The sequence below is a fragment of the Geospiza fortis genome, unplaced genomic scaffold (genome assembly GCF_000277835.1).
Source record: "Geospiza fortis unplaced genomic scaffold, GeoFor_1.0 scaffold399, whole genome shotgun sequence".
NCBI classification, from domain to species: Eukaryota; Metazoa; Chordata; class Aves; order Passeriformes; family Thraupidae; genus Geospiza; species Geospiza fortis.
Window position 1 is genome coordinate 168,003 of NW_005054560.1, and position 13,678 is coordinate 181,680.

General features: G+C 52.3%; 1 protein-coding gene across 1 annotated transcript in view; it reads left to right on the forward strand.

Annotated features, from left to right (window-relative positions):
- Positions 1-13,678, forward strand: part of ASTN1 (astrotactin 1) — a 65,286-nt gene that overhangs the window by 32,227 nt on the left and 19,381 nt on the right. The window contains 8 exon segments of the mRNA XM_031064143.1: positions 826-972; positions 1,421-1,533; positions 2,591-2,774; positions 3,865-4,032; positions 4,160-4,244; positions 11,993-12,067; positions 12,524-12,661; positions 12,976-13,126. Of these exon segments, the coding sequence (XP_030920003.1) occupies positions 826-972; positions 1,421-1,533; positions 2,591-2,774; positions 3,865-4,032; positions 4,160-4,244; positions 11,993-12,067; positions 12,524-12,661; positions 12,976-13,126 (1,061 nt within the window).

The window sequence follows — 13,678 nt, forward strand, 5'->3', positions numbered from 1 at the left end:
TATTATATTATATATTATATATATATAATATGATATTATATTAAAAGAAAATTATATACTAAAACTATACTAAAGAAAGAGAAAGGATGCAGACAGAAGGCTAGAAAAGAATGCTCATGAAAGCTCGTGACTGACTCCTCAGAGTTCGACACAGCTGATGGTGATTTGGTATTCATTAAAAACAATTCACATGCTGGGTAAACAATTCTCCAGATCACATTCCGGAGCAGCAAAATGTGGAGAAGCTGAAGCTTCCCAGCTTCCCATGAAAAGAAATCCTGGCAAAGGGATTTTTCAGAAGATATCATGGTGACATGGCTCCTTCCATGCTATCCCATCCTGACCCCCAAACTTCCCTTCTGTATCCCCAGATTTCTGGTGTCTTCTTCAGGTGAGGTTTTTACTAGCAAATTTTCACTTGCCATCTGTGATTCAGAGTTAACACTGCCTTCTGATCACCAGCAGGGGTTCTTTGAGGCTTGTAACAAACCTGTTCTTTGGTCATATCACTGAGCCATCCAACTAGAACCTTCCCAAACAGTTTGGGAAGATCATGCATGGTGTGGTGCCTGAAGCTCTCCTGCATATGAGGAAGTGACCTGAGAGGCTGAGTGTTAAATCTCAGCTTTTGGCTAGTTTGGTGGAGGTGCCAGTCCTCTTCAGGATTTGAGCTGCTCATCAGTGTGCCTTGGGGGCAGCTCAGCTCATTGGCTTCAGCACCTTGATCACCTCAGGATGATCTGGAGATGGACCCAAGGCAACCTTTCTCTCACCTCCCTCCCTTTTAAAAGTGTAAATATTTTCCCTTCAATCCTTCCTGCTCAGGGAGCGACAACGCCAAGCTGTCCCTGATGAACAAGTACAAGGACAACATCATTGCCACCAGCCCCGTGGACTCCAACCACCAGCAGGCCACGCTGCTGTCCCACACCTCCAGCAGCCAGCGCAAGCGCATCAACAACAAAGCGCGAGGTAGGGCAGTCCCCGGGGTGGGTGGGACACCTTGGGCTCCCACCCACCCACATTCCTGCCCCCCACCCTCTCCTGGGATGGACAAATAGGACCAGAGCGTGGAGAGAGCATGGGAGAGGGGGTTTGGGTGGGGAGAAACGGGAAATGTGGTGCCTGCAAGGATGCGAGTGATGTTGGAATGGTTGGTTATGAAGATGCAGGTGGTGTTAGCCCCAGTAAATACTACAGGATTCTGGCACAGCCACGGGGAAAAGGTGCAAGGTAACCCGTGGAGGGGGGGTCTGGCTGTGTGTGCTGGGAAGGGGAGCAGATGCTGTCCCTGCTGCACCTGGCAGATGGAGCTTCTGTTCTGTAGTGCAAGGCTTTCCCTGAAGGGTGCTGTAGGATGCCAAGGTTTGGGGCGGCACGGTGCCAACCCCTCCGTGACTACACTCAGTGTCCCCTGCAGCTGGCTCAGCCTTTCTCAACCCCGAGGGGGACTCAGGGACAGAGGCAGACACCGATCCCCAGCTGACCTTCTACACGGACCCCTCGCGGATGCAGGTGCAGGGCTGGGTGCAGGTGCAGGGGTGGGTGCAGGTGCAGGGCTGGGTGCAGGTGCAGGGGTGGGTCACCAGCCATCCCTCTTGCCTTATTTGCTGTTGTTTCTCTGGGTTTGGAGACTTTGCATTGGCAAAAAGATGGAAACCCAAGTGCAATCCCAGCTGCTGCAGGCAGGCACAGTCCCTGCTTCGCAGCAGGCTGCTGCTGCTCTCCGGTGGAGCTTCTCAGCAGAGGATGAAATGTGTTCTGATGTTTTGCTGGAGGCTCCTGCCGGGCACTGGTGTATATTAATGAGTAACACGCTTCAAAGGCTGGCCCGTGCCGTGCCATGCTGCTGCTCAGCACCGTGCACATGCCAGCTGTGCGTGCACCAGGGGGTGGGAACAGCCTCGCTCCCCAGGCTGGAGTCTTGCCCCACTGCCCTGCTCTGTCCCTCTGGGAGGTTTCCTCTTCCCAAGAGGAAAGTTAGTGTCTGTTTTCCCTCGTTGAGCCTCGTTTGCTGGATGATGCCTTGTTTTTCTGGGAGGGGCAAGACTGGGAGCCATCTCCTTCAGCTGAGGCTGGAAGGCTCAGAGACAGAGACAGACATTCAGGCTTTGTCTCCAGACAGTTTGTTTTCCGCTCAGCTTCTTCAGCTGAAGGATTAAAAGTCAAAGACCTGCATGCTCTGAGCAGTTAGGGCTTTCTATTGCTTTTTCAAGAGCATCAACGAGCCTGTTGTCATGACAAAATTAACCCGAGTGAAGTGCCAGGAAGGAGGGGGGAAAACCAGGATACTGCATTTACCTTCTTTTTTCCTGATATCTCTGCTCTGCTTTAAAGCTCTACTGCTGCAAAGTTCTCAGCATGCTGCAGTGCAGGGTGTAGGAGAGCCAGGGCTCTGGGGGATCAGGAAGATCTTGGTCACAGCAGGAGAGAGGGATGGAGAATCCCATGGCAAAGGCTGCTTCATGTTCTTCAAAGTGCAAAGTGGTTCCATTTGATTTGATTGATGCTGGGTTTCCAGGGGGCTGGGCAGGGTCTCTGCATCCTGGGGTCCCCTGGGTGCACCCAGAGACCTTCCTGGGTGCTGCAGGTGTCAGGTGTGACTGTGCTCCTGTCTTCTGCAGTGGGGTCCCCCCGAAGCCCTGTGAACAAGACCACGCTGACCCTCATCAGTGTGACGAGCTGTGTCATCAGCCTGGTGTGCTCTTCCCACATGAACTGCCCCCTCGTCGTCAAGATCACCCTCCATGTCCCTGAGCACCTGATCGCCGACGGTGAGCACCCCCTGCTCTTTCTTACCCTCTCCAGCACCCCCTGCTCTTACCCATTCCTTCCTGCCCCACTCTGTGAGGATTGATGGAGGAGAGGGGGATTGATGGACAGGATGTGGGCAAGACAGGAGGGACAGGTGGGGATGGAGGGCAGCAGTGTGGGACAGAGGGAATGGGCATGGGATGGAGGTGGGGATGGGTGGAAGACAAAGAGGGATGGAAGGGTTGGGTCCATGACAGAGGGGAATGGTGTGAGATGGAGGGTACCATGGTGGGAGCAAGGGATGGAGTGGTACAGGGTGGAGGGGATAGGCACTGTCACTATAGGACACGAAATAACACGATGTGGTCATGCAGCTTTTCCAAGGTGAAAAAAGAGTTTTTAATTTTTGACTCTAATATTTATAGATTTCCAAAAGTGACAGAGGACAGTTCCACCTCTCCAATGACACTGGACAAACCATCAAATTTCTTGTCCTCTATAAAAGAATACAAGACAATAAGTTATTTACATAAAGTGTGTGAGAAAGTTCATTACAAGAATGTAAACATCAGAAGGCTTAGAAAATCTCAAAAAATCAGGGCGACAAGGCACAGGACAGAAGAGACAGACACGGGGTGGAGATGGCTGTTGTGGGACACAGGGCTTGCTGCAGGATGGAGGGCATGGGCACAGGGCCAAGGAGATTATTGTGGGTTGGAGGGGAATGGATATGGGATTAAATGGACCATGATGGGATGAAGGACATGGTGGGACAGAGGGATCAGACCTCTGTGTGGGACCAAGGGGAGGGGTGTGGGATGGAGATGGCTGCTGTGGGACTGAGGGGAAAGGCACAGGATGGAAGGAGCTGTCATGGATAGAGAAGACAGGTATGGAATGGAGGGGGCTGTCATATGGCAGAGAGGATGGGCACAGGACAGAGGATTCCTTGTGGGACTTTCTCAGGGTGGAGTGAATGGGCAGGGGATGGAGGGATCCATCACAGGACGTGGGACAAACATCACGGGATGGATGGGATGCAGGGCACCCCCATGGGATGAGGGTGCAGCAGCAGGTGGCTGTCACTGACTGCCCTTGTCTCGGTGGCAGGGAGCCGGTTCATCCTGCTGGAGGGGAGCCAGCTGGATGCCAGTGACTGGCTGAACCCAGCACAGGTTGTCCTCTTCTCCCAGCAAAACTCCAGCGGGCCCTGGGCCCTGGACCTGTGTGCCCGGCGCCTCCTGGACCCCTGTGAGCACCAGTGTGACCCCGAGACTGGTGAGTGTTCCTGAGGGTGGGGTGGGTTTGTGAGCTGGTGTGGCTGCAGGCTGCACTCGGCAGGGAAGCACATGGAAAGCCTTCCCATGAGTGTCCTGCCATGTCCCTGATGTCCCTGTCTCCACAGGGGAATGTCTCTGCTATGAGGGTTACATGAAGGACCCTGTGCACAAGCACCTCTGCATCAGGAATGAGTGGGGAACGAACCAGGGGTGAGTGCCCAGCCTTGCAGTGTCCTCACAGGAGCTGCTGGGCTTCCACAGCTCCTCACCACAGCTGTGGTGACTTCTTGGATGGCAGAACTGTGGTAAATTCTTAGAGGCACCTCGGTGAATTGGAAGGTCAGCACACAGCTGGGCTCTGCAGCAGGCCTGCAGGAGAGAGGATTTCTGTTCTTTGAAATAATCAGGAATGATGTACAAGAGGCCATTGTCACATTTCAGAGCCAACATCCCCTGGAGAAGATCGAGGTTGTTCCTCCCAGCCTTGTGTGCACTATCTTGGGCATCCTGCACTTTGTGGGGCTTTCTTTTTGGGTGTGTGAGGCATCAGAGGAGGGCTGAGGTCCCCACTGAAAAGTGGGAAAATTAAATGCTTTGATACTGTGCCTGAGGGAACAGAGGAGTCACTGTCTGCTCCAGGCTTTACACACCTGGAGGTGTGTAAAGGAAATTTTTCTGATGTTTCAGCAGCAATTCGGTGGTGGATTCCAAAAGTTCCCACCTCTCTGTGACCCTCAAGGGGGTGCTCCATCTGTCCCTCAGCACTCGTGGGTCTGTGATGTGCAGCTCCCAGGCATGGCTGGAGGTGGTGTGCACAAAGCCAAGACATCCCCAAATTCAGAGCTCCCACCAAACCCTTTTTCCCCCCTCCTTTTCTCATTATGCTGCAGCTGGATCAGTGGTGGCCCTGCACGTGGCAGGATGCCCTCTCTGAAGTTATTAATGTGCACAGTGGGAAGAGAAAAATCATCAAAGGCTGGGCTTGGTGTCCCCCCTGCCGCGTCTCTGCGCTGGGGCTGGCAGCAGTGGGGGCTGGCAGTGCTGGCACAGCCCCGCTGTGTCCCTGTGAACTGGGGCCCTGGGGAGAGCGCTGCTGCTCCATCTCCAGCCCCCTCGCTGCTTTTTATCATTTTAAAGGCAATTGAGCACCAGCTGTGTTAGACAAGCTGCTGCTCCGGGTGCCCTGAGCCAGGGCCATGCTCGTGGTGCAGGTGGCCCCAGGCTGGGGATGTGCTGTGGGGTGTGGGATGGTCCCTAAACCTCTGTGAGGTTCCACTGCTGGGGCGGGAGAATCCAGGCAGAAATACAGCTCCTTGTGCTGTGTGTCCCCAGGACCAGTGTCCAAGAGGAATGTCCCCAGCTCCTCTGGGCCATCTCATAAGAGACACTGAGTTACAGGCTGGGGTGTGTGGGGGTTATTCCTCTGCCTGTTTTGGGAGGTGTTGTGTTTAGGAGTGTCTCACAGTGGGCTGGAAAGAGCCCACAGCCACATTTGGTTTTGATGTGTTGAGCCCAACACCTTGCAAAAAGCAAATTGGCAAATAACTTTGTCCATGGAGGCTGGTAACAGAAATGGATTAGCACTGTGGAGAAACATTTGCTTCCTGACCCTCTGCTTTTCCTTTGCTCCTGAATGTGGGCCTGCAGCTTCCCACTTTTCTTCCATGCACACTGCTCTTCTCCAGCTTTTTCCTGATTTAGCTGCTTCACTTTCTGAAGGCAAAGGGGAGAAAAAGATGCTGCTTTCAGGTAAATTGGGGAAAAATATAGATGGCAACAAGCAGGAGAGAAGCCAAGGGCAAGAAAGACCAATACATTCCTAAAGCCTCCTGGACCTGTTAGCATCCCCTGAGCCAGCTTTGGTGTCAGCAATGCCCACCTGAAAGGTGCTCAGGACCTGCCCTGCTCCTCTGGGGGATTTGGGGCTGCTTTTTTAGACCTATCTCCAGCCTGAGGCTCCCACAGGAGCCTTTTCTCTGCCTTAACTCCTGCAACAGGATCCATACCTGGTCAGGGTACATCTTGTCTTGTGTTTCTTCCTCTATACCAGAGCTGGCTATGACAAATTATGCGCAGCATTTTCAGAATATTTTCCTGTTTGAGGCAGTGAATCCTGGCAGTTCTCTTTTTCCCCAGGGTGCAGCACAGCCCTAGACCATGGTGGGGCTGTCAAAGTCCTTCTGCCCTTCTCTGGGCTCTTGAGAAGGCTCCAGCGCTGCAGCTGTCACCATCCTTAGAAAACTCTCTCAAGCCTCTTGAAGCTGGGGTCATTCTGTGTTTCTTCATGGAACCTGTCAGATTTTTGTTTCATAAAATGGTAACAGCTGAAACCACACTTGACCATCCCTACCTGCAGCGTCCACTATTTTTAGGGGCTCTTGAAATCATGTTCACACTAAGCATTGTGATGCTGAGGGCAGCTTGATGTTTAATGAGAGTTTTTTCCTTTTCTGCTATGTGTTCCTGGTGTCCAGGTGCTGCTTAGTGCAGCTCTGCCTGGAAGGGCTTGTGATGGTGGAGGTCCCTTTTGCCTGAACATTTGGCCTCCACAAGATCGTGGCTGTGATGAAATCTCTTTAGCCTAGGAGAACCATCCTGTCAGAGCCTGTTTACCTGGATAACTTGTAGCTGTAAGCTGCTATTTATGTTTTTTGGGGTGGAGATTGAGTACTGTGCTGTCTTTTGCTGGGTTCATCAGCTCACTCCCAGTTCCAGGCTCACCTGAAAGTGATGTCTGCAAATCTTCTGCTCTCCCCCCCCATCTCAAGGTGAGATCAGCTGTGCCTGAAACATTTCTGACTACTGTTTGTCCAATATGCTCTGAACCCTCCAATATTGGAGGGATGTGCTGCTGCCACGGGTCAGTCCCCAGAGAAACCACAGTGGCCCTTGGTCAACAAAGCAGGATTTGCCAAATCCCTTGGCAAACCTGGGAGTGATGTGCTCTGCATCTGACCTCCTCTGTTTTCCCTGGGTGGCCTTTTTATCTGGAAACTCATTTCAACCCTTTGGTTTAGATAGTTTTGCCGTTGGTTTGTTTTTATTTACAGTGATGACAAGTTGCCTCGGTGTCTGCTCACTCAGTAGCATCTAATGTTGCTCATGAAGGCGAGCTCATCTTTGTACTTTATTGGTGATGGCAGTGAGAAGCTTTTTGTGTTGTGTGTATTTTGGGTACCAGACTGAGATCCACGCCTCCACACTGCATCTTTCACCCAACGTGTCCGGACCCTAAATCTTCAGTTTTTCAAAAACTCAGATCTTTTTGATCATGGATAGCAGATACATTTGATCAGATGCTCTTTTTTTCTTTTTTTCTTTTCATTTCTTGGTTTTTTTTTTGTTTTTTTTTTTTGGTGTGTGTGTGCTGCTCTTTGCCTGTTTTAAAAAATCTGTCTGGTGCTGTTTGTGTGCTCACAGTCTGTCTCCCTGCTTTGATATGCATTGTTAATTAGCTGCTTTTCGACTCTTACTCTAATGTTCCCTAAGCAGGATGCAGTTTCTAGCAATCCTACCAGCCACGCTTCATCTTTGCTCATCAGACCAAATTTCTGCCGTTCTTTTTGTGGTAAAACTTGGCCAAAAATCAAATCAGCACATTCTGTCTTTAGTTAATAAACTGTTACCTGCCTGCATCTGTACTTTTTCATCCCAGCCCTCAGATCCATCTCACATGTGGCTTTCCCTTCCCCACGGTGCACTTTTCAGCCTCCCCCGTTGAGATTTGAGGTGCTCTGCATTGAAGGAGTCTTTTTCAATGTCCTCTTTCAACTTGTAATGGGCTTCACCTTGGCCTGGGGAGGTCTGAAGGCAGTTCAGGGTGATATGGTGAGCATGCCAGGCAGGGTGCTCTCATCCTGCTGTAACTATTGGGAAGTTGTCCCACTCCACCCTCGCTGCCCCACCTGCAGCCTTGCAGATGTTTTTTCCAGCACAGGACCCGAATTAGTGCATCAGCCTGTGCCCTGCTCACCCAGCTCCCCTTCCCTTCCCTTCCCTTCCCTCCCTTCCCTTCCCTTCCCTTCCCTCCCTTCCCTTCCCTTCCCTTCCCTCCCTTCCCTTCCCTTCCCTTCCCTCCCTTCCCTTCCCTTCCCTTCCCTCCCTTCCCTTCCCTTCCCTTCCCTCCCTTCCCTTCCCTTCCCTTCCCTCCCTTCCCTTCCCTTCCCTTCCCTCCCCATCCCTCTTGTTCCCCACACCATATCCCCACCCTGCCAGTGCCCCTGCTCCTCTTATCCCACCCCACAGAAGAGCGAGGGACACATTGAAGTGACGAGTTCAGCACTTTTCCTGCTTAAAGTCTTTATTTTTCTCTTCTTTTTCTCCCCACACCCCTTTTTCTATCTTTATTTTTTTTCCCCCTCGCCTCTCTCCATCCCCTGCTGTGTGCCTCTGCTCTGCAAGCTGAAGGACAGGCTGATAAAAAGCTCCTGGTTCTTTCAGATCCTTTTCACCAAGCCACCCATCCTCCTCCTCCTCCTCCCGCCCCATTCCCCTGGCAGATTTACGGGCAGCCCAGGGAGAAAGTGCTGGAATTAGCATTTTTAATAAAGAGCTGCTTGCAGGGGCTGGCAGGGTGGGAGGGGAGGGAGGGGAGAGGATCGGCAGCTGAAACCCGAGCAGAGCTGGTGCAGGCAAAGGGGAGCCGGGGAGGAGCTGCCCTGGGCATCGCTGATTGGAAATGTCACTCGGTGTCGGGTGGCATCTGCTCTCTGCTCTTCTGCCGTCAGGGTTGTTAGGAAAATCAATCTACAAAACATCAGAGGTTTGTGTCCAAAAAGGAGACAGAGGAGTCCTTTCTGGCTTTATTGGAATAAAGAGAGACGCCATGGGGCATTCCCCTGGGGTCTCTCAAATTTTTGGAGGATGCAGCCTTCTTTTTATCCCAATTTCCCAGCCACATTTCCCTTCTCTCTTTCCCCATTGGATGAGGTACTTGAGAGGTTCAGACTTCCCAGAATGCCTGATACCAAAGATTTCCCTCTAATGTAGAACCCTCCCTTTTCATTTTTAATTCTTATGGAATTCAGGGGTTTTTCTTCTCCATTGCTTCTTTCATCTTTCAATGTCTAATTTAATTTATCAGCAAACCTAAGGTTTATTTGTAAAAGCAAATATCTTTTTCCATTCATCAATCAGTGGAATCCTCCCCATTGTTTCTTTTATCTCCCAGTGCTGGTTTTATCTCCCAGCAGACCCACAGCTTGTTTGTAAAGACAAATCCACTATTTCTCTCAGGGTGGTTCTGGGTCTGCAAGGTCCCCACTTTGGCGTCCTGAGTGCAGCAGGGATGCTCTGGTCTCCTCACCCTGGCATGGCCATCCTTGTGCTGTGCACTGGTTGGAAACCCTGAAAAGCACAGGAGGTCAGGGAACCAGGTGTGAAGTCACCTGTTCCAGTGTGTAACCACTTTCTCCTCCAGTGACATTTCAGTCACACTCCCCTGCAGCAGCTCCCTGTGCCCTCTGCAGAGACCCTCTCCTGCAGCCCCTCCAGCCTCTCGCCAGCTCCAGCTGCTCCAGGTTAGCTTGTGGTGGGTGACCACATCCTGCCAGCCCTGGGATTATTCCTCACCCCACCCATCTTGTCTGGCAGAGTTTTGCAGGCAGTGGGGACAAGCTGGAGCACAGTTCTTGATGCTGCAGGTCAGTCTGGCCTCCTCCCCCAGGGGCTGCCAATGTAAGCATGGCCAGGGCCCTGTTGAGCTGGTCCAAAGCATCTCCAGCAGCTCCAGGTTTCGAAGGCTTAGCAGGTGTTTTGTGAGCTTCCACTCAAGCCCAGATGTGGAGCAAAGCATGCAGATAATGGTCCATCTAGAAAAGCTGAGAGGCTTAAGGTTGTCCTGGGGATCCACCGGCAGCACTCTGGCCTTGGGAACTTGCTGGATGAATGTGGGGAATTTGCTGGTTCTCAGGTAATTCCCCATTTTGTTGTTTCAGTGCCCACCTGAGTGCCAAGGCTTGCAGGAAGCTGAGAGCTGTCATTCCTGGCCCATTTAATCCAACCTGATCAGCTGCAGAGCTGCTGGTCATTCCCACTTTTCTTTGTGAGCTCTGAAGGCCATCCAACCCTGATTCTCCCTTGCCATGTAGGGATGTAGCTAAAGGCTGAACATTGCATTTAAGGGGCTTTCTTTGACCCCAAGTAAGGGAAGAGTGTGGCAAGCTGAGGAGATGGCACACATCTCCTCCCTTCCTGGAGCACAGAAACCTCTTCCCTGGATCAAAGCCATCATCACTTTTTGTAAGGGCACATAGTAGCATTAGGACCAAGGGTAATGGGTTCAAACTGACAGAGGGCAGGTTTGATTAGATATTAGGATGAAATTCTTCACTATAAGGTGGGGAGGCCCTGGCACAGGGTGCCCAGAGAAGCTGTGGCTGCTGGAAGTGTTCAAGGCCAGGCTGGATGGAGCTTGGAGCAACCTGGTCGAGTGGAAGAGGGGTAGAATGAGATGGTCTTTAAAGTCCCATTTTCAACCCTGGCCATTCTGGGACTCTGTGATTACAAGAATTTTAGCCACATTTGGAAATTGCATCCTGGGTGGACACAACATGGCTTGGGTGTTGATTTCGATCTCCCAGGTGGGTCTAAATACAGTGGCTCCATGTCCTGGGTGTGTCCACATGTGCCACCAGGCAGAGGTCTGGCAGTCCCTGTGCATCTGCAGCACCTGCCCCAGCACTGAGCTCTGCTGCAAGCCAAGAGCAGCTCTCCACAACCACTTTTCCACCCGAATTGATGGGGAACAATGCCTCGCTTCTATACAGCCTCTGCCTTTGTTCCCAGCCTGATGTGCTCCTCAAAAGCAAGAATAAAACCCATCTGCAGGAGCACTGGAAGGTGGGGGAGTGAAGCATTCAAGGTGTTGGCGAGACACAAGGAGCACATCTCTTTCTGGATGAAGCTGACCTCATTCAAGGCAATCCGATTGTGGGTTGAATGTAATCCCCAGCTCCCAGCTGACCAGACAGGAAAACAGCATTGTATCCCAGCAAAGGAATGCTGTAATCCTGCAGGCTGGATTTTTGTATTATTATTATTATTATTATTATTTTTGTCCTTGCTGAAATAACTTCAGATTAGAAATTAAACTGCTTGTGCAGGAGAGCTGTAATTGCCTTGAGAGAAAATCCCTGGGCTTGTCACTGGCACCTGACACTCTTGACTCTGAATTTTAGCAGCAGTGATGCGATGGGATGGAAAATCTCCTCTCCCCAGGTCTGAGCTCTTGCAAAGGGGATTTGGAGTTTTAGGGTTTGGGAGTGGGGTTTCTTGTCTGTCTCACTCTGCAAGTGGTGGTGTGGCAGCAGGGCTGTGCTGCTGGGGGTTCATGTCCCAAAGGTGTCATGGCCATGGGTGTCCCACTGAAAGGCACCAGCCTCCAAATCTTAGTGGCTCATCACTCATCACCCTGTGCTATCTACAACAGCAGGGATGGACCTGCTTGGCTGCACGCTTCCACCTTGTCTTCCAGCCCCCTTTGCAAAGCTCCCCCACCTGGAACACAAGGGTGGTAATAAGGCAGGTGGTGAAATTGTGGTCCCAGGCTTGATGTGCTGCCTGGCAAAAGCCTCACAGAGAGAGGGTCCAGCTGCGGTTTGGTTTTCTTTTTGCAATTCAATAGCTGTGATGTAAATCCCTAAAACAGGACCAGGCAGGTGGTACCGAGCATGAAGAGATGTGAGGATGGCTGGAGTGCATCCAGCCCCAAAATAACAGGTGCAACACACCACTGGCCTATTGGCAGGTTGGAGCTGGGATGAGAATCTAATGTTGTAGGGACCCCAAAATTAAGATCTTGGATCTGATGCTATTTTGTTGTGTTGTCCTGGCTACCCTCAGAGTGATCCTACCCCAGGACCCTTCTGCATGTGAGCTGGGGGCTGAGCAGGCATTTTGGGCTGTGAGCAGCTCTGAGGACATGATGCTGGTGTGATGCTCCTGGTTTTGTTTTCCAGGCCCTGGCCATACACCATCTTCCAGCGTGGCTTTGACTTGGTGCTGGGTGAGCAGCCTTCTGACAAGATTTTTCGGTAAGCAGTGAAGGCAACCTGCTCAGCACATTTTGGGGCTTAAATATGACTCAGGGCATGCAGGTAGCCCAGCTGGCAGGGCTGAGCGCAGCTGTCCTGTGCCGCCTCCTGGGGACATGTGAGCATGGCTGGGAAGATCCCCCTGCAGCTTCATGTGGGTGCTGGATACCCAGGAGCCAGTTCCTCCTCTCTGTCCGTGGTGAGAGAGAGTTTTAGGCTCTGAAGGAGGGTTTCTATGGAGAATGGAAGTGCCTTTTTTTAAAGTAACATTCAATTTTTGGGAATCATTGGCTATATTTGGAGGAGCCACCCCACTTTACACTGCCCACACACCTTAGTTTGGGCTGGCATCCCTGCAGGATGAGCAAGGAGGCTCAAGGGCTTGGGTTGGGGTGGAGACAACCTTCCAGGGTCAGCTTTTCCCTCTGTGCCAGCCTTTGCTGCTCTCCCTGGCAGGTTCACCTACACCTTGGGCGAGGGCATGTGGCTGCCCCTGAGCAAGAGCTTCGTCATCCCACCAGCTGAGCTGGCCATCAACCCCTCAGCCAAGTGCAAGACTGACATGACGGTGATGGAGGATGCAGTGGAGGTCAGGTAGGTGCCATGGCAGGGTGAGGGAGCTCAGGAGGGGCTTCAGCAAACAGAGCTGCCATCCCCATCCCACCTTTTGCAGGTGGAGATCAGTACAACCATGAACCTGCCCCTCTTTAGTCCTGCAAAGCCGAGCCTTTGGCAGTTTCCTCCTCATCTCAGGAGCTCCTGCATCCTTCTAAAAGCTTGGCTGCCATTCAGTTCACCGTCAGCCTGAGCTCTGGAAAAACCCACGCAGCAGCCACGGTCATGCATGCATCCACAGCATCTCATGGAAGCAGTGATTACACATCTCCTCTTCCTCCTCCTCCTCACAGGGAAGAGCTGATGACCTCGTCCTCCTTCGACAGCCTGGAGGTGCTGCTGGACTCCTTCGGCCCCGTTCGCGACTGCTCCCGGGACAACGGCGGCTGCAGCAAGAACTTCCGCTGCATCTCGGACCGCAAGCTGGACTCCACGGGCTGTGTGGTGTGTGAGCCCAGGCTCCTGGAACCCCCCTTGGTGTCAGCAAGGAAGGGCTGGCCGCAAAGGGAATCCTCCCTCCCTTACTATCACTTCAGGGTGGATATTTTGAGGCTGATTTTGTAGCAAGAGAGATGGTTTTGGGCTGGCAGCTCACATGAGGCAGTAAGAGTCCATCTGTTTGTTGGCTCTGTGGGAGGCTCCAGATCACTCTTGTGTGTGTCGCCACCACAGCTGCTCTGCCCCAAAACTGGGGGTCTGTGGGGCTGGGGTGCCCTGCTGCAGTGTCAGCAGAGCTGGGCATTGGGGCGAAGAGGCTGTGGGCGTGGGGCAGAAAGTGAGTGTGGATAGGGCAGCATGGCTTTGCCAGTCACTGGAGCTGGGTTGCCGGAGAGTGAGGTTGATATCAGCACATTGCCTTGGTAGGGGATGCCTTGGGGGGCTCCCACCTCAGGGGATACACTCCTGAGGGCTGCAAAGTGGTGCAGGAGGAATATCTGCAGCTGTGGATGGTGCTGCTGTCCTTCCTGCACCCCTGAGCAATGCTGGAGCCCTGCC